The sequence below is a fragment of the Taeniopygia guttata genome, chromosome 34 (genome assembly GCF_048771995.1).
Source record: "Taeniopygia guttata chromosome 34, bTaeGut7.mat, whole genome shotgun sequence".
In the NCBI taxonomy this organism is placed as follows: domain Eukaryota; kingdom Metazoa; phylum Chordata; class Aves; order Passeriformes; family Estrildidae; genus Taeniopygia; species Taeniopygia guttata.
This window is the reverse complement of record NC_133059.1, coordinates 761914-782629: the sequence shown is the minus strand read 5'-3', so window position 1 is coordinate 782629 and position 20716 is coordinate 761914. Positions and strand designations below refer to the sequence as shown.

Genomic DNA, 20716 nt, shown 5'->3' with positions numbered 1-20716 from the left:
TTCTCTGGGGCAGCTGGGCACATTCCTTCCTCTGGCAGCTTTCCAAGTCTCCCCTGCCTTCTCCAGCTGCCTGCCATGGTGAGGTACATCCTCGTGGCCAATGAGTTTCCTGAGTACAATCTGTACAGGCCCCTTCTGGATCTGGCAGAGGCACAGCCCTCTGACGTGGTGATGGCTCTCCTGCGTGTGGCCCCAGTGTGTGACAGGTACGGGGCCCACGTGTCCACAAGGCTCAGCAGCCCTTCAGCCTGTACAGCCTGTCCCAGGTGTCTGACAAACAGAGAATTCCAGGGCCCTCTGGCTGCTCCCTTTGCCAGCCCTGGCCCCTGCCAGCCCCCCAGCGTGCTGCCATGCTTCCCCCCTGCCCCTCAGGGGCCAGTCCCCACAGGGCTGGGCTGCCTGCGTGCTGCCAGTGAGGGGCAGTGGGCAGAGGCAGGGCTGGCAGAGCAGCTCAGCTCCCCGCTGCCACCCAGGCCACGCTGCTGTGTCCCAGACTCCTCTGAGACAGAGCTCTGACCCCACAGAGCTGCTTTGGCCACGTGGAAGAGCATCATGTGCTCGCCCAGGACTGCAGAGCCGGCCATGCTCGTACTCCTCGATGTGCTGGGGAGCTGGCCAGAGCACAGCACATGCACCTCCGATGGGGACCACACGGCTGTCCTTGCCCTGGCTGTGAGTTTCTGCCTTTGCTGGCCCCAAGGCCACCCCTCCAGCAGCTCTCCATCCTCCCTCCCCCACGGCGTCTCCCTGCCTCAGGCGCTGGGCTGAAACCTGGCCTCGGGGCAGCTTCAGGGCCACCAGGCCCTCTGCTCCCCCTGCGTCTCTCCGGGCCTCTCCCTCCCGTGCTCGGGCCCTGCCACACGGACACCTCGGCACTGAGCGCTGTGTCGAGGGGCTTTGTCCTTTGCAGGCAACTGTGGTGATGTGGAAGATCCTCCAGCTGCCCTGTGTCTCACAGATGGTGACCGTGTATTTCCCCCGCCTGTTTGTCCATCTGCTCTTCCAAGTGCTCTTCAGCACTCTGGATATGCCAGAGCAGGTCGATACCTTCTGGAAGGGATGTCAGCAGCAATACGGCCTTACCAACAGTCCCAACAGGTGCTCCATCCCAGTCCTCCTGTCCTTGCCACATCACTGGGCAGGAGCCAGTTCTCCCAGTGTGACCTGGGCTTTGCTCTGCACACAGGTTTGCAGTGCAGACCCTGAAGTCCCTGCTCTGCCAAATGCAGCACGAGGATGTGGTGGTGGCAATGGAACGCAAGTGTGGCTGGGACACGCTGCTGTGTACTGACACCCACCACCATGCCGTGGGTCTGCTGGCCAGGTGAGACCCCCTTCACACTGCTGCCTCTGACATTTGTGCTCTGTGCCTGGGGTGCCCCACACAGTCCCTGTGGTCACGGGCCAGAGGGCCTTGTCACCGAGGGACAGCCAAGCAGACTGAAAAAGGCTGGGAGAGGAGGGTGCCCACAAGGAGCCGCCTCCCAAATAGCCCAGGGGCCCTTGCAGGATGCTGGGGAAAGACCAGACCTCTGTGCGTCAGTCCTGGGAGAAGTTTGTCCCCCTGGCCCACAGTCTTGCTTACTTTGTCTCCTGCCAGGGAGATGTCCTGTGTCTCCATCCCCTTGTGCTCTCGGATCGCTCGCTACCTGCTCCGGCTGCTCAGCACACAGGAGCCACACTGGGAGCTGCCCTCCCTGGCATTACTTGTGGAGGTGAGCCTGAAGGCCAGCGCTGCCTCGCTCAGCTGCCTCCCGGCTCTCTGCCCTCTCTTGGCCGCAGTGCCTGGGACGGAGCCCGCGCCCTGTGCTGCTGCCTGGGCCCGGCCCTGTGCGGTTCTGGGCTCCTGCCGGCCGGTCCCCTGTCACTGCCCTGTGCCTTTCAGGTCCTCGAGTGCCTGGACTTGAGTGAACGTGGTGCTGACAGAGTCCTGCAAATCTTGTCAAGGCACCTGAGGAGCGAGTGCAAGGAGAGGCATCACCTGGCGCTCAGGGCCCTTCTCGAGCTCATCAAGGATCCCTCGATGGTGAGAAGGGGCAGGGGCAGAGGCTGCACTCAGGAATGCAGTCACTTGGGCTTGGCTGGGCTATGGGCGCTGGGCCAGCTGCTCCCAGCTCTCCTGCCTCCCGCTTCAGCTGCCCAAGTGCTTTGGAACAGCCCTTTGGCCTCGAGGCCCTGCAGCAGCAGGATGGCATTTCACAAACTTGTGTTCCTCACAGAGAGAAAAAATGTGGAGCCTGACTGAAAGTCTTGTGGAGCTCCTGTGGGATGCAGATGGAGAGATAGTTAGCATGACAGTCATGCTCCTCAACTTTATCATCTTGGACAAGGACATGCTGATAGCCAGCCCCATCACACTGCAGCTGGTTGAGGCGCTCCTGCCACTCCTTGACCACGTAAGGCTCACTGCCCCCAGCCACGGCCACTGGCTGCTGCCCAGACACTTTGTGCCCTGCAGATTTGCAGGCCTGCACCAAGCTGAGCTCCGTGCAGTCGATGCTGAGGTCTCATTTCTTCCCTTCATACAGGACAATAGCCAGGTGCAGCTGCTCTCCATACTGCTCTTCCAAACATTGATGACTTTTCCACAGGAAAAAGAAAAAGAGGCTCTGAAGACACACGTGTGCCAGAGCCTGCTGCCACTCTCCTTCCACTGCCATGATGAGAACCAGCGAGTGGCAGAGGTGAGGACTCGGCAGCTGCTGCTGTTCCCCTGGCAGGGGCTGGGCTGTCTCCTGCCCTGGCACCTCGCAGGCTGCAGCCTCCTCCAGGCCTTGGCACAGGGACGGGTCCTGCGCCCTGGGCTGTGGGGCCATCTCCGTGGCTCTGTGTTCTCAGGGATGGCCGGGCAGTACCTGAGGGAGAGGAAGGAAGAGCTCCAGCTCATCTCTGAGGGTGAGTGAGGGCAGCGGGCTGCCAGCGGGGGCTGCCGGGGCGAGCTTCGAGCCCTGCCCCAGCTGCGGAGAGCTCTGCTCTCCTAGGTAGAGCACACGGAGATTTCAGGGACACGTGGGGGATGCGTGGCCAGCAGCTTCGGGCTGATCCCCTTGGTCCCTGATCCCTCCCGGCCATGGCAAGAGCCGGCTGGGATGGCCCTGGCAGGGCGGGCTCCCCTCGGCTCCCCGCAGAGTCGGGATCTGACCGTGGCTCTGTTCCTCTCTCTTGCAGCCCTTGAATGCCTGACAGAGGATGTCAGTAGTGCCATGTCAGAGCTGGCACTTCAAACATTGCATGTCCTCTGGGCAATACAGAGTGGGCGATACTCCATCTTCCAGAAGGTGCAAGATCATACAGTCCTCTGTGATGTCACACGGACATCTCTGTGATGTCACACTGTTATCTTTGTGATGTCACACAGCCCTCTGTGATGTCACACTGACATCTCTGTGATGTAATACAGTTCTTTGTGATGTCACACTCTTATCTCTGTGATGTCACACTCTTATCTCTGTGATGTCACACTGTTATCTTTGTGATGTCACACTGACATCTCTGTGATGTCACACAGACATCTCTATGATGTCACACAGAAATCTCTGTGATGTCACACAGCTCTCTGTGATGTCACACAGCTTTTTGTGATATCACACTGACATCTCTGTGATGTCACACTGACCCTGTGAGGTCACACATCTTCTTGTGATGTCACAGAGACATCTTTGTGATGTCTGATTGACATCTCTGTGATGTCACACTTACATCTCTGTGATGTCACACAGCTCTCTGTGATGTCACACTGACATCTCTGTGATGTCAAACTGACATCTCTGTGATGTCACACTGAGATCTCTGTGACATCACACAGCTCTCTGTGATGTCACACAGGACCTGTGATGTCACACAGCTTTCTGTGATGTCACGCAGCCCCTGTGATGTCACACAGCACTCTGTGATGTCACATGGATGTTTCTGTGATGTCAAACAGGATCTGTGATGTCACACAGCTCTCTGTGATGTCACACGGCCCCTGTGATGTTACACAGATCTCTGTGGTGTCTCACAGCCCCGGTCTCTCACTGTGGTTGTTTATCTGTCTTCCAGCCCTTCAAGCCATGAGCGAAGATGACAGCCCATCCTCCACTCACCTGGAAATTCAGGCAGTTTTTGGACAAAGTGCAGAACTAAGGTCATCTGCTGGATTCAGAGAACCAGGCTCCCAAGCAGAGTACCAGGAGACAGTGAAGAGAGCAGCAGGACTCAATGTCACTGGAGCTCCGGGCACACCTGATGCTGGCCACAGCTGTGCCTGCTGCAAGCTCCCATAGCTGCTGCCTTCCCCCTCCCTGTTGACAGCTCCCTCCCTCCAGCCCTCAAACGCTGCCCATTCCCTTTTTTTGGCCCCCATCTCATCCCTTCCCTTTCCCTTCCATTAATAAACAGTTTGGTTTCTCCCCCTTACCTGCATCTCTGTGGAGCTGAAGCGGCACAAATCCCGGGCCCTGGGACACACAGGCCCCTGCTGCTGTTCTCATCCACGCCGTGTTCTGTGCACACACACACAGAACGAGGGCAGATCAGGCTGGAGAGGTGCCTGTGCTGAAGGTGCAGTTCCACAACCCTGTGGAGTTGCAGATCTTGCTGAGCAGCCTGGAGCCCCTGGAATTTGGAAGAGCCAAGCTGAGTATGCTCTGAAGGCAGCTGTGAGGGATTCCATGGCAAGCTTCCACAGAGGGCAAAGGAGCATGGAATGCTGGAAGTTTTCAGGAATAGCTTCCTGAAGGCTCAGCAGTGCTCCATCCCTGCACAGGATCAGGGAGAGGGCAGAACCAGCGACCATCCAGGCTTAGCAGGGAGCTTTGGGTGTCCCTGAGGGCAAAGGAAGCAGCAGCACGGTGCCCAAGACTGGGACACACGACCCTGCCAGTGCCCGGAGCGCTGTCAGGCAGTGCCGGGATCCCGGCTGTGGTTCTGGTCCCCACAAGTGAGGAATTGCAGCCCCAGGCTCAGAGCCAATCAGAAAGCCAAGCAAGTGAGAGCAGAGGGAGGGCACCCTTCCAGTCTCTCTTGGGCATGGCCGCAAAACAGCCCCTGCTGCTTCTTCCTCCGCCTGTGTTTGGGCTGTGCTGGTGGCAGAGGCAGCCAGGCTGTGCTCTGCCTTCCAGAGCCTGTTGGGAGCGGGCATGAAAAGCGCTGTGTGCACAGCACAGAGGCCTGGAAGGTGCTGGCAAGAGCGTCCTGCGGGAGCAGGGCTCTGGGCTCTGGCTGGGAACAGCCTGGTCTTGGTGCCGTGGGCGCAGGCAGGAGTTGAGGCAGGTGAAGAGGCACTGAGCAGCTTGTGTTTGTAGAGGGCCTGGGGCTGCACGTCTGAGCCTCCACCTGGAAAGGCACTTGGGAATAGGAGCTAGAGCTGGAGTGCCTGTCCTGAAAGGACATGAAGTCCTTCAGCCTTGCCAGTGTTTCCTAAGGGTGTGTTGGTGTTGAGCAGAAAAGCTGCACATTTGGGGAAATGCCTTTGGAGGACAGGGGCTTGCTTCTCAAGGAAAGTGCTTCCCAGGGAGCTCCCACTGAGGCAGGTGCAAGTGTCCCCCTTTGGCTCTCTGTGCTCCTTTCAATCCTTGAGGCCCGCTGAACTTGGCAGAGGGACAGGGGAAGGGAGAAGGCTGTGAAGAGCAGGTTTGGCATCCACCTGGACCTGCAGGGACCAACCCAAGCACCTGCAGCAGCGTGTGTTACCCCCGCTTTGGACAGAGGGGTGAGCAGAACCATCTCTGTCCATCTGTGAGCCCCAAAGCTCTCTGTGGGAGCTGTGAATTAAAAGGCCTTTACACACTCACTTTTCACATCTTCCCTGTCTGCTGTGTTTCAGCTCTTGGCAAGATGCATTTGCCTTTGTGATTCGTGATACCACGGATCCAAGGAGACCATTGTGACCCTGAGAAACCTCTTGGAACCAAGGGGCCATTGTGACACAGCAAGGCCTCGTGGAACCACAGGTCCATTGTGACATTGGAAGGTCACACAGGACCAAGGTGGCCATGGAACCAAGGTTCTGCCGTGGAACCTCATGGAACAAAGGGACCATGGTGACACTGTGGAATCAGGTAGACTGCTTTTGGCAGTAGGAAAGCTCATGGAACCCCAAGTCCATTGTGACACAGCAAGGCCTCATGGAACCAAGGGACCATTGTTAAACTGTGTGGCCTCATGGAACCATGAGCCATTGTGACACAGCGTGGCACCTCATGGAGCCAAGAGTCCATTGTTACACTGTGGGGCCCTGTGGCACCAAGGGGACCACAGTGACTTTGTGGGGCCTCATGGAACAATGGAGACTGTTCTGACACTTTGGGACCCACTGGAACCAAGGGGCCATTAGAGCATGGCAGAGCCTCATGGAATCAAGGGGACTACAGTGTCACTTAGACCTCGTGATTTAACCTTACTTAAAGGCCTGACTGGCTCAGTTACCCAAGGAACTCAGACCCCTCAGAGAACAGCATTTCTGCCACATTTCCCCAGCACAGGCACTCCTGTGTGCACACAGACACAGAGAGTCAGTGCAGGGTACCTGTGAGAAATTCCCCTGAGGAAGGGAAATGCTGTCTGTGGATGCTTTGGCATCTCCCCAGTGGGGAAGGGTTGAGCCTGGAGGAGTGGGGGGATCGGCCCAGGCTCCCTCGTTGTTCAGGATCCCCCGAGTGCAGCAAACGGGAGAGTTCCCAGCTCAGAGAGGCCCCACTCAGAGGGAGTCGCTGGCCCAGGAGAGCTCCAAGGGCTCCTTTTGGAGCGCTGTTTGTAGGGCCCCAAGAGAGGGGCTTCAGTCCCAGCCATGTTTCACCCTGGCCGCACTTGGCATCAGCAGCTTTCTTTGGCAGGGTGAGAACAGGGATGTTGTGCCACTGAGGGAACACAAACAGTTCCCAGGGCTGCTCCTAAAGCAGCCAGGAGCTGGCTGGGCAGCAGCAGTGCCTGGAGCAGACAGGGTTTGTGATGAGCTCCAGAGGAGCTGAGCCCAGGGGCTGCTGGCCAAGGCCGAGGCCCAGCGAGCATTTCTCAGCTGGCAGGGCGGCCTGAGAAGGGGAGGGGGGAATGCACCAGCACAGGAACCACGGAACCAAGGGACCATTGTGACACTGTGGGGTCTGTGAGACCAAGGGACCATTGTGACACTGTGGGGCTCTGTGAGACCAAGGGACCATTGTGACACTGTGGGCCTGTGAGACCAAGGGACCAGTGTGACACTGTGGGGCCTGTGAGACCAAGGGACCATTGTGACACTGTGGGGCCCTGTGAGACCAAGGGACCATTGTGACACTGTGGGCCTGTGAGACCAAGGGACCATTGTGACACTGTGGGACCTGTGAGACCAAGGGATCATTGTGACACTGTGGGGCCCTGTGAGACCAAGGGACCATTGTGACACTGTGGGGCACCATGGAAGCAAGGAGACCATTGTGACCCTGAGGGGACTCATGGGATCATGGAGACCATTGGGACACTATGAGGCCCCATGGAATAAGTAAATCATTGTGACACTGTGAGGCCTCATGGAACCAGCAAGACCACTGTGACCCTGGGGGTCCCCACAGAACCAAGAGGACCGTTGTGACACTGTGGGGCCTCATGAAACCAAGAGGCCTTTGTGACACTGCAGGGCTGCATGGGACCAAAGGTCCATTGTGACATCGCAGGGCCTCGTGTCATCAGTCGTCCATTGTGACACTGTGGAGCCAAAGGAGACCACTGTGACACTGCAAACCAGCAGGCTCCAAAGGTCCATTGTGACCCTACAAGGCTCATGGAACAGAGGAGTCACTTGTCATTGTGAGGCCTGGGGAACCACGGAGATCACTGAGACACTGCAGGGCCTCATGGAACCTTTGGGACCATTGTGAAACTAAAGGGCCTCATGGAACCCAGGAGCTATTGTGACACTGTGGGACCCCATCGATCTAAGGGTCCATTGTGGCACTGTATGTCCTCTTGTAATCAAGGAGCAATTGTGACACTGTGGGGCCCCATGGAACCAAAGGAACACGGAACATGTCTGTCTGGCTTGGCCTCCCATGGACTGCCTGACTGGTCCAGCTGAACTTGGCATGTTTAGGGTCTCTTCTCACCTTCTACTGAAACACTGGCGCGCTGTTCTTTCCTTCCTATGGAAAATAACTTCCCTCCTCCTCCAGAAACCCATGGACAGTATTGGGATTTTACCTCCAAATTTTCTTGTATCCAGCGATTGTTCCTGTAGGAATATTGGCAGGACAAATCTGCTTGGCAATGGTTTCATCAGGGTCAACTCCCATCTGTCCTCAAAACACTGGGGAAGGCTCCATGCTTTCCTTCTTTTGGGAAAGAACTGCTTCTCCAGGTGCCCATGGGCAAAATTTGGATTCTGTCTCCAAAATTCCCTATATCCAAAGGTTGCTTCCAGACAAAATCTGCCATTCCTGACAAGTGTTGCTGGCCTTGGCCTAGTGAGGCTCTCATCTGCCTTCCAAACACTGGGGATCTGTGCTTTCCTTCCTATGGAAAAGAACTGTCCTTCTCCTGCAGGTGCCCATGGGAAAAATTGGGGTTTTACCTCCAACATTGCCTGTTGTGACACACTGGAGGAGATTGTTTGCTGGAAACATTTCATGTGTGGGGGAGGAAGGGGCAGGTCCAGCCTTGCCCTGCCCCAGAACCCCAGTCCTGCCCTGCCCGGGAACCCCAATCCCCCCAGAGCCTCTATCCCAGCCCAGCAGTGTCTGCCAGTCCCTGGCACAGCACAGGCAATGCTCCACAGCCACCTCTGGAGCCCCAGCCCAGCCCCTGAGTGACCAAAAGGCCCCAAGTTCCAGCTGGGGGAAGGGCCCAGGAAGACCAAGGGGTATTTAAGGCTGACCACAAGGCAAGCACACATCTTGGCTCTACCTCCTCTTGGAATTTCTATCTGAACCCCACTGGAATCCAGGAGTTAGTAGCTCTGTGTGTGCTTCCCTAAGTCTTATTTTTCCTTTCCTTCTGTGTCTACTTCTTCTATTTCTGTCCTCTTGCAAATTTTGATTAACTTAAAATTGAACAGGTGTAGTGTTTGTGAAGTTCAATGGGCCAAGGTAATGCTTTGAGAAGTGTTTTCTGTAGATTGAATATCAAATTAAATCTTTTGCCAAAGTTTCTCTGATTTCCTAAAGTTCCCACCAAAAGCTGTTGTGTTGTTTTGAGTTCCTGAGAATCTCTTGTTGGTATTTCTCCAGGGAGTCCAGCTCAGAGGACACAAACAATTGTCAGTCCTTTTAAATGTCTCCTTGAGAGATTTGTCTGGGGGATGGGGGTCAGGGCCTTTGTGTCCTGCTGGGCACAGCCCAGGCAGGGCTTTCACAGCCCCATCCCACACTCCATTTCCCAGCTGGAGCCGCTGGTGCCTCTGAGTTCTGCTGCCCCAGCCCCAGGGCCGCTCTCCTTGTCTGCCCATTCCCCCAGGGTCTCTGGGCAGGGATGGCCTCAGTGGGGGCTGCTGACATCCTCAGCAACTTGGAGGCTGCTGCTGAATTTTACTGCTCCAGAGGCTTCTTCAGCCTTCAGCTCTCCAGTTCAGGAATTCAGTGGCCCAGGGCTTATTAACATTCAGAACACATTAACAAACCAAGCCTCTGGAAACAATTTGATCTAAGTTTTCAAATCTTTTCTGGTTAAGTAGAATTCAGAAGTGTATTTGAAGTATATTATATGTAGCAAGACAGTGAAAAAAGATTTCCTAGGTCCTATTTAGGTTTTTTCCCCCTGTAAATTCACTGATATGTGCAATCTCCAATTGGCACTGAATCCAAGCACCTCCTCATGCAGTTTGAATAGATATGAAAATCAGATGTGGGGGTCAGAGGCTGCCTGGGGCACAGGGACCATGAAATTATCAAGTTTTCAATTATCTGTGAAAGAAGGAGGAGCAGCAACAAAACTGCCACACTGGAATTAGGAAGGGCAGCCTGTGGCCTATTTAGGATGCAGATTTGGGGAGTTCTGAAATAGGCATTGATTTTTTTGAGGGAAACAGCCCTTAAAAACAAAGGGGTCCAGGGAGGATGGACACATTTCAGGAAAGTAATCTTAAGGGGGAAGGAACAGCCTGTCCCAGTGTGGCAAAGGATGAGCTGGTGAGGAAAATGACTGTCCTGGCTGCCCATGGAACTTTTGTAGGAACTCAGGAAAGAAGAGGGTGCATTAACTTTGGACAGAAGGTCAGTCAACTTAGCAAGTGTTTAAGGATGTTGTTAGGTCATGCAGAAAAAAAAGGAAAGAGGTGAAATCTCAATTAGAGATTAACCTGGCCAACTTGTGTGAAAAATAACAGAAAATATTTCTATAAATAAATTAATAGCAAAATGTGGTATAAGGAGAACCTCTACTCTTTATTGGATCCAGTGGAAAATATAGTAACTAAACATAAAGAAAAGGTCAAACTACTTAACACCTTGTTTGTATCAATTTTAGATATTTGGACAGGTTGTCCTCAGGACAAGAGTTCTGCTGAGCTGGTAGATGGGCACAGGGAGCAGAACAGCCCCCTGTAATCCAGGAGGAAGCAGCTGCTGACCTGCTGAGCCACTCAGACGCTCACAGGTGTATGGGATGGGATGGGATCCATCCTAGGGGGATGAGGGAGCTGGTGGATGAGCTCCCCAAGCTGCTCCCCATCATTTACCATCAGTCCTGGCTCACCAGGGAGGTCCCAGAGAACTGGAGGTGCCAGTGTGAGCCCATCCCCAGGAAGGGCTGGAAGGAGGATCTGGGGAACTCCAGGCCTGTCAGCCTGACCTCGGTGCCCGGCAAGGTTATGGAACAGATCACCTTGAGTGCCACCACAGGGCACCCACAGGATGGCCGAGGGGTCAGAGCCAGCCAGCGTGGATTTAAGAGGGGCAGGTCCTGCCTGAGCACCCTGATCTCCTTTTATAACCAGGTGACCCACCTGTGGATGTGGGAAAGGCTGTGGATGTGTCCATCTGGACTTCAGCAAAGCCTTGGACACTGTCTGTGACAGCATTCCCTGGAAAAGCTGCAGCCCACGGCTTGGGCAGGTTCCCTCCTGGCTGGGAGATGGAAGAGCTGGCTGGAGGCTGGGCCCAGAGAGGGGTGGGGATGGTGCTGCACCCAGCTGGTGTCCAGTCCCTGGTGCTGTCCCCAGGGATCTGTGTTGGGCCCAGCCCTGTTTAACATCTTCACTGATGATCTGGGGGAGGGGATCGAGCCCACCATCCCCAAATTTGCAGGTGACACCAAGCTGGGTGTGAGTGTGGGTCTGCTGGAGGGCAGGACAAGAAGACACAGCCTTCAGCTGCACCAGGGGAGGTTTAGGCTGGACAAGAGGAAGAAGTTCTTCACAGAAAGGGTGAGTGGTCACTGGAATGGGCAGGCCAGGGGGGAGGTGGCAGAGTCACTGTCCCTCTCCAGTGGCACTCAGTGGCATGGTCTGGGTGACAAGGCGGTATTAGGGCATTGGTTGGACTTGATGATCCCAAAGGTCTTTTCCAGCCTATTTGATTCTGTCATTCTGTGATGGTTGGGACACTCTGGGGCCATTGTGACCCTGCAGGGCCTGGTGGAACTAAGAGGACCATGGTGACACTGTGCAGCCCCATAGAACCAGGGCTCCATTGTGGTGCTCTGGGGCCCAATGGAACCAGGGAGTCCCTGTGACACTGGGTCCTGGTGGAGCCACAGAGGCCATGGTGACACTGCGGGGCCTCGTGTAACCGAGGGGTTTCACCATTGTGACACTGCGAAACCAAGGAGAGCATTGGGAGAGTCCAGGGCCCAGTGGAACCAAGGGGCCCTTCTGACACTGCGGGGCCTCATGGAACCAAGGGGACATTGTGACACTGCAGGACCTTGTGTAACCAAGGGGCCACTGTGACACTCTGGGGCCTCCAGGAATCTGGAAGGCCCTTGTGACACTGTGTGGCCTCGTGGAAACAAGGAATCCATTGTGACACTGAGGGGACTTGTGGAAGCACAGGGAGCATTGTGACAGTGTGGGACCTCATGTGACCGTGGGGCCTTTGTGACACCCTGGGGCCCCATGGAACCGAGGGGCCTCTGTGAAACTGCGGCACCAACGAGAACATTGTGACACTGTGAAGCCCCATGGAACCAAGGAGTCCATTGTCGCATTTTGGGGCCCCATGGAACCAAGGAGACCAGTGTGACAGTGCAGGGCCTGGTGCAACCAAAGGGAATTTGTGACACTGAAGGGACACATGGAACCAAGAACATCTTTGCAGATGACACCAAGCTGGATGTGAGTGTGGATCTGCTGGAGGGCAGGAGGGCTCTGCACAGGGCCCTGGACAGGCTGGATCCAGGGCCCAAATCCATCAAGGTGAGGTTTAACAAGTCCAAGTGCCGGGTCCTGCACTTTGGCCACAACAACCCCTGCAGTGCTACAGGCTGGGGACAGAGGGGCTGGACAGCAGCCAGGCAGAAAGGGACCTGCAGGGACTGATGGACAGCAGGCTGGACATGAGCCAGCAGTGTGCCCAGGTGGCCAAGAAGGCCAATGGCTCCTGGCCTGGATCAGGAATGGTGTGGCCAGCAGGAGCAGGGCAGTGATTCTTCCCCTGTGCTGGGCACTGGTTGGGCAGCACCTCGAATGCTGTGTCCAGTTCTGGACCCCCCAACTTAGGAAGGCCACGGAGGGGCTGGAGCATGTCCAGAGAAGGGCAACAAGGCTGGTGAGGGGTCTGGAGCACAAATCCTGTGAGGAGCGGCTGAAGGGGCTGGGGTTGTTTATCTTGGAGAAGAGGAGGCTCAGGGGAGACAAGGTGGTGTCAGGGCACAGGTTGGACTTGATGATCTCCAAGGTCTTCTCCAACCTTGCTGATTCTGTGATTCTCTGAAACCACCCTTGGAGCAGTTGCAGGAGGAGCCCTGGATTTCCTCTTCAGAAGCTCCAGCAGCCCAGGTCCCTCAGCTTCTCCTCACAGCCCCAAAGCCCATCCTGTCAGTCCTGCAGAGCCTCTCCAGCTCCTCCTCCATGCCCAGAACAGGGAGCCCCACAGCCAGACACAGCAGCCCAGATATGCCCCCCTGGCCTGGGGTGCCTCTGGCAAGGGAGCCGCACCAGGCACTGCAGGAGCCTGTAGGCAATTCCTGCAGCACTTGTGGAATGATCCTGCTCCGCAAGGGACGTTCCCATGGTGCCAAGCCAGGAACTGCAATGGGGAGTGGGGCCAGAGAGGAAAGGGCAAACAGGGCTGGGCTGTTCGCAGGGCAGGGAACAGGGCTGGGCAAGAGGAAGAAATTTGTATCAGGAATAGTAAAGAAAGCAAAGGTGAAGCCAAGGAAATGCTCAGGGCAGTTTGGGGGTGGCTGCCAGGCAGCCCTGGCTCTGAGCAGCAGCATCTGCAGTGGGACAGGAAACTCCCAGCTGATGGGAAGAAATTTCTGGCTGACTGCAGAGGCAAGGACAAAGCTGAGTGGTTTCCCTGGTGTCCCCCAGCCCTTCCTGGCCCCAGGGGCTGATGGCATTTTTGCTGTCCCCACACCAACAGCCTGGGGCTGCCCATGGGGGTTTTCTGTGCTGAGCATTGACCTGGCCATGTTCTTGAGAGAGCCTGGGCAAGGAGCCTGGAGCCCCCAGGGCCTGGCCTGAGGCGTCAGCGCTGCCCCAGCAGTGCCCATGGCCTGTCCCTGCTGCAGCCCCGGCACTGCCACCCCCAGGACTGTGCCCGGCCCCGAGAGCACTCAGGCCCTGCAGCAGCACCAGGGCCACCAGGGCAGCGGGGCAGGGCCACGGGAGCAGCACTGGCAGCACCAAGTGCTGCTGCTCCTGGGCACAGCTGCTGTGCCAGCCCTGATCTGCCCCAGCTCTGCACAAAGACATTGCTGCTGCAGCTACAGAGAAGGCAACAAAAGGGCATCTCTGCAGAAAACTTGGCTGGGACATCCTTTAGTTCCTTTAAAGCCAACGAGAGTGCAGCACCTCATTGACAGAGTCTGTGGCCACAGGGAAGATGGAGAGAAACAAAATGAGAATTGGCACAAAAGATGATACTTTTCTGTGGAAAATCTGAAAAACCTTAAACAAAGGAAAAAAATCCACAACCAAACCAACAAGATGTACCAAAGATGACTTTTATTACAAATGATTTGCAGAAATTTGCCAGCAGTTCAATGTTCCTGAAAGCATCCAGTCATCAGTGTCCACACTGCAGCCTTGAGCTCCTGGTTCCTCAGGCTGTAGATGAGGGGGTTCAGGGATGGAGGCACCAGCGAATACAGAACTGACAGGGCCAGATCCAGGGATGGGGAGGAGATGGAGGGGGGCTTCAGGTGAGCAAACATGACAGTGCTTAAGAAAAGTGAGACCACGGCCAGGTGAGGGAGGCAGGTGGAAAAGGCTTTGTGCCGTCCCTGCTCAGAGGGGATCCTCAGCACAGCCCTAAAGATCTGCACATAGGAGAAAACAATGAATACAAAACAACCAAATCTGAAAGACATAGAAAGAGTAATGAGCCCAAGTTCCCTGAGGTAGGATTTGGAGCAGGAGATCTTGAGGATCTGGGGGATTTCACAGAAGAACTGTCCCAGGACATTGCCATGGCACAGGGGCAGGGAAAATGTATTTGTCATGTGCATGAGAGCATTGAGAAAGGCACTGGCCCAGGCAGCTGCTGCCATGTGGGCACAAGCTCTGCTGCCCAGGAGGGTCCCGTAGTGCAGGGGTTTGCAGATGGACACGCAGCGGTCGTAGCACATGATGGTCAGCAGGAAATACTCTGCCGAGATGAAAAAGACAAAAAAAAAGAGCTGTGCAGCACATCCTGTGTAGGAGATATCCCTGGTGTCCCAGAGGGAATTGTGCAGGGCTTTGGGGACAGTGGTGCAGATGGAGCCCAGGTCGCTGAGGGCCAGGTGGAGCAGGAAGAAGAACATGGGCGTGTGCAGGTGGTGGCCGCAGGCTACGGCGCTGATGATGAGGCCGTTGCCCAGGAGGGCAGCCAGGGAGATGCCCAGGAAGAGGCAGAAGTGCAGGAGCTGCAGCTGCCGCGTGTCTGCCAGTGCCAGCAGGAGGAAGTGGCTGATGGAGCTGCTGTTGGACATTTGCTGTGCCTGCACATGGGCACCTGTTCAGAGAAAAGGATAGTTAAGTTTTGAAGGAGTTACCTGTAACCAAAATCAAAGCCATTTCCCATACACCCTCCTCTGTGACACACAAGGATATTCTTCTGTGTTTAAGAGCTTAGAGGTTTTCATTTTAAGCTCCCCCTATGTCTCTCCTGCTATTCTTGGATATCAGAAACGCCCAGCATTTCTGCTGCCCTCCAGGAGAACAGAGTTGGTTCCCTGAGGCTACAGGATGAGTGGAGACTGGGGAGACATGGTCTGTCACTTCATTCTGCTTGGAGTTTCTCTGGGCTTTCATTTTCTCACATGAAGGATGTTCACACTCCCATATTTGTCTTACAAACCCCCAGGTACAGCTGAGACAGATGGATCCACCACAGCTCAGCTCCATATTTGGAGCCAAGGACTCACATTGCTCATTTCACCAACCCAGCAGCATTTTCAGTGTCAGAACACCTCTGCTTTCCCTATCAATCTTATAACTCAGATGTGCTCTAGGACAGGTTTGCTCCCTGGATTGAAGATATCAGCTTGGACTGAAATCTCAGGGAGGCTTCCAAGTGTCCTTCTGATGGCACTGGATGAAGGGACACACAGCTCCTTCCCTGGCTGCACTGCCAGCATTGCCCAGAGCCGGGCACTGGGGACAGCTGTGTCACCCTGAGCCAGCTGTGCCCCCTGCCAGAGCCCCCAGTGCCGGGCAGCTGCTCCCAGCCCTGTGCTCTGCAGAGGGAACTGGGCCCGGGGCTGCAGAGCTGCCCCACGGCTCTGCTGCAGCTCTGCCTGCACAGGAGGGGCTGCACACCTTGGAGCCCCAGCCCTGAGGGCAGAGGCTTGGCTGGGGGACAGGAGGGAGGGGGCTTGTGCAGAGGGAGGGGCTGCACTGGAGGGGCTCCTCTGGGCATCTCTAAACTCCCCTGCCACAGCATTTCTGGGTTTTGTTCTCTCTCCTTCCCTGATCTTCTCTCTGCTTCCTGGAGATTTTCCTCCTGCAGGTGTTTCTCTGTGCCTGATCTCTCTGTACCAGCACTCCCAGACCCAAAACCTCTGTGCACTCTCCTTGGCCTGACGGAACCCTGCCTGTTTGCAGGGCACTGGCTGGGGCAGGTTCTGTTTGCAGCTTGGAGAAAGGACAGCTCAGACTGAGTCTGATGGCTCCAGCAAAGCTGATGCTGGTGCTGTCCATGGCCAGAGTGGCTGAAAGCACAATAGGGATCTCCTGTGAACCTACTGAGCACTAAAACTAACAGTTCAGATGTCTCAGGCACTTGTCAAAATTCATAATCAACCTTTAATATTTATCCCTCCCTCCCTGTCATTCTCCAGTAGAAGGAAACTGAATACAAAATCTCTGGAAATCTCTTTTTTATCAAATCCTTGTCTTGGAAATATTTTATGACTGGTGAGAACCCTTCAGTATTTCAGAGCTTCATCAAAATTTCACCTGCCCTGCACCAGAAATGCTCAGAGTTGTACTCACAGGGTCTGTGGGCATTGGGATGTTCCAGCTTTAGGAGATCTCTCCAGGAGCTGCAGCTGCATTGTCCTGCAGCCAGAGGTTCCTGTGCCAAGGGCTGGCAGTGATTCTGCCCCAGGCACTTCTCAGCCCCTTCCCAGCCCTGCCTGATTGAAGCTCTCTGTGCCTCTGTGCTGTGCCCGGGCTGGCTGCAGGCAGTGCCCCAGCCCTGCTGGGCTGGGAGAAGAGCTGCTCAGCAAGAGAAATGTGCTTTTGAAGCTCTGCTTGGTTACCAGGATCACCCTCTGTGCCAGGAGCCCGGCCCAGCTCAGCAGCACAGACACAGCACAAGGACTTTAATGACCCTCTGGGGCTTTGTGCTCAGGCCCTGAACATCAGGCCCTGAGAGGGAGCTGCAGAAACCTCTCCAGAACTCCAAGTCAGAATCCAACTCCAAAGTTTCTTGGACTTTTAATGGGTCCCACTGAGGGACACAACTGAGAAAGTGTCCCCAGGCCCCAGGCAGAGCAGAGAACTGGAGGCACTGATGACAGGTGGGGACAAAGAGAAGCCAAGTCTTGGTGCCCTGGGGCACAGCAGGGTCTGTGCCACCAAGGGCTGGGAGGAGACACCTTGTCCTGAGGCCATGGGGCCTCCTGGCACAGCCCCAGCCAGGCTGGGCACTGTCACCCCCTGGTCCTGCCCTCAGCATCCCCCCCTAGCCCACATCCCAGTGGCCTCAAGGATCTGCTGGAAGGAGTCCCTGGGGAGCCTTGGTCAGGAATGGCCCTGGGGGCTCCTTCATGCTCCCAGGGAATGCAGGTTTTTCAAAGGACTTTGGCTTTTGCTTTTGCCTTGCAGTTTCTGAGATGTTTCTGCAATCCTGGCCTCCAATTATCTGCTGTAATTAGTCCCTGGAGAGGCTTTGTCAGGAACAACACTCAGTGCGGCTCATTTATGCTTTGAGATACTCAAAGTTTTTAAGGTACTTTGGATTCTCCTTTGCACACTGAGTGTATCTGAGAGGTTTTTGTGCCATCCTGGCCTCCAGTTCTCTCCTCCAAGGAGTCCATGAGGAGCCTGTGCTGGGGATGGACCTCAGTGGGTCCCATTAATGCCTTGAGACACTTTGGGTATTTTTCGTTTGACTTTGACTCCTGGAAAGGTTTGTGCAATCTCCTCTCAGGCCCTGGGGTTCCAGGGCTCAGTTCCAAATGCACCACGGGGCTCATTAGGATCAACAAGTCCTGACAAACCATGGCTCTACCTTGATTTCCCTCCGCTCTAATGCATTTCATCAGGAAGTTTCTGTAGTGGTTTTGGTTCATCAATTTGAGATTTCTCAGCCAATGCATTAATTAGTGTGGTGGGTTCAGTGTTGCTTAATTACCAGTGCACTCACTAGAATACGCTTACTTATTTAATGCTCTGAGATACGATTAGGAGAAAGGCAAAGTAGGCTCAGAACTTTAAAAGAAAAGTTTTGTTAAGAAAAGTTTATTAACACTAACTAAAAGGAAGAGTAATAAGAATCAGAACAAAACTTTCAGAACACTTCCCCTCTACATACAAACTGACAATGTAAAGAGACCAAACATAAAACTTTCTGTCAGCTAACAGGGAGAAAAGTTCCTCTTGTTAATGTTTGGAGACTTATCCACAATAAAGAAGTTATATCATGGTTTTTCACTTCCACAAATAGCAGTTGCCCATAAAAATCTGGAATTAACAAGTCCCTCCCATTTTTTCACAGCTTTTCCCACAGCTGTGTTTATGGGCCATGTCAACCTATTGGGTATTGGTTTCAAGATGAGCTGTTTAAGAGCAAAGGTTCTCTTCACGTGTTTCTGAAATCATCTTCATCTCTGGGAACAGATATGTTCTCTCCCAGAGGGCTCAGGGCCTCATCAGTCTTTCTTTTCAAACTTCTCATGGGATCACAGCTATTGCAATATTTGCTTGCTTTAGCGTGGAGGCCTTTGCTGAACAAGTCATCTTCCCATTCTTTTCAAAGCGTTATAGGGAAAAAGAGAATCTGATGTATCAATGACATCCTTCTCCATAGCTTTAGCAGAGGATTTCAGCCCCAAGATCAAGGGGGCATCTCCTCATCCCTCCCATCTGGGACTCTACTTCCACTTCACTGACCTCGGTGTGTTCATGATGCCCCTCTGTGTGCCTGCCCTGTGTCCTTTTCTCTCACTGGAGGGAGGATGGCAGCACTGGCAGAGTCAATATCTGCCCGGGGCTGCAGATGGTTCCGTGAGCCCGGCCGGGCTCGGTCCTTGCGGCCGGAGCTGTTTTCCCATGGAGGTTTCTGCAGCGGCTGCGCTGGGGCTGTGTCAGGCTGGGCCGCGCTGGGGCAGGGCCAGGATCTCAGCAGCCAGGCCAGAAGGCTGAGACGGGGCTGGGCCGGCCTTGGCACCTCTCTGGGGCCAGAAGGGAGAGAGACCCAGCCAGGCTTTCTCATCTTCAACTTGGGTCTGCACAGAGGCGTCTGCAGTTTGCTTAGTGGTTTAACAGATTGTCAGCTCTCACAGCTAATTACTGATTGTTTATTTGTCAAAGAAGAAACTTCTAGAAGCTTCTTTCAGGACATCACTTCTGTGATGGAAAACCACCACAGCAGCACAGAGCACAGAGCTCCTTTGTCCATATGTAGTGGTCATGTGCCCGAGGCCTCAAAATCCCACCTTGGGAGATCTCTGGGCCCTCTCCAAGGTGTTTTCAAATGAAAACATTCAGCTCATAGTCTAAGAAAATCACTAGAGCAAAGGGCCAGCCTGACCTGTCTGTCCTGGCTACTTTTGCCTGGGAGCAATCCTTGGATATATGGAAATTGGGAGGCCAAATTCTCATTTTGGCCATGGGCCCTGGACATGAAGGCCGGTTCTTTTCCACAGGAATGAAGGAACAGTGTGCCAGTGTTTCCTGGGGGGATGAGAGGTGACTACCAGAGGCCAACCAGAGCTGCCAGATTTTGCTCAGAGAGATACCCTTGCATATAGGAATTTTTTAGGGAGAATACCAGTTTTGGAAATGAGCATCTGAAAAGTGGGACAATTCTTTTCCATAGCAAGGAAAGCACAGAGCCCCAGTGCTCCAGGAGCTGATGAGAGGCAGCCCTTGGGAGGCCAAGCCAGCCAGACCTGTTCCATGTTCCCTCGCTTCCATGGGGCCCCACAGTGTCCCAATGGTCCCTTGCTTCCAGGAGGCCCTGAGGTGTCACAATGCCCCCTTGGTGACACCAGGCCCTGAAGGGTCGGAATGGTCTCCATGGTTCCATCAGGCCCCACAGAGTCATAATGGTCTCTGGGTCCATGAAGCCCCGCGGTGTCACCACGGCCCCTTGGTTCCATGGGCTCCAGTGGTGCCACAATGATCCCCTTGGTTCCATGAGGTGCCCACAGTGTCACAGGGATCTCCATGGGAAGGAAAGAACTGAGCCCCAGTGTGGTAGGGGCAGCCACCAGAGGCCAAGGCCAGACAGACTTGATGGTACTGGCAGATTTTGTCTGGGAGCAACCGTTGGATATAGGGAATTTTAGAGGTGGAATCCCACTTTCAGACATGGACACCCGGAGTTGAATGATGGTTTTTTTTCCAAAGGAAGGAAAGCACAGAACACCAGTGTTTGAGGGGCAGATGAAAGGCTGCCATCAGAGGTCTAGGCCAGCCAGACCTCTTTGCCCTGGTAGCTTTTGTCTGAAAGCAACCCTTGGATATAGGGAATTTGGGAGGTGGAACCCCAAATTTGGCCATTTCAGTGTAGATAAGAAGGACAGTTCTTTTCCATAGGAAGGAAAGCACAGAGCCCAAGTGATTCAAAGGCAGAAGAAGAAAGAGGTGGCTCCTGGGAGGCTCAGCCAACCAGACCTGTTCTTCCTGGCAGGTTTTGTAATGGAGGAATTCTTGGATACATGGAATTTGGGAGGAGGAATCTCAATTTTGACCACGGTCACCTTGAGAAGGACAACTATTTACATTGGAAGGAAAGCACCAAGCCCCAGTGTTTCAAAAGCAGATGAGATACATCTCTCAAGAGGCCAAGGGCAGCCAGACCTGTCTGTCCTGGCAGCTTTCACTTGGGAGCATTCCTTGGATGTACGGAGTTTTGGAGGAGGAATCCCAATTTTGGCCATGGAACCCTGGAGGAGAAGGACAGTTCTCTCCCATAGGGAGGAAAGCCCAGATCCCCAGTGCTTCAGGGGC

At 54.6% G+C, this 20716-nt stretch overlaps 2 protein-coding genes across 2 annotated transcripts in view; both read right to left on the bottom strand.

Annotated features, from left to right (window-relative positions):
* LOC121468955 (uncharacterized) overlaps window positions 1–20716 on the bottom strand; it is a 2238800-nt gene that overhangs the window by 1929961 nt on the left and 288123 nt on the right. The window lies entirely within an intron of this gene.
* Window positions 14092–15024, bottom strand: LOC140681292 (olfactory receptor 14J1-like). Its single transcript, XM_072920850.1, has one exon. The coding sequence runs from the start codon at window positions 15022–15024 to the stop codon at window positions 14092–14094; it is 933 nt and encodes a 310-aa protein (XP_072776951.1).

What these genes read in the sequence shown, in the direction of transcription:
- LOC140681292 (XM_072920850.1), bottom strand. Translation starts at nt 15,024, where the DNA reads ATGTCCAACAGCAGCTCCATCAGCCACTTCCTCCTGCTGGCACTGGCA.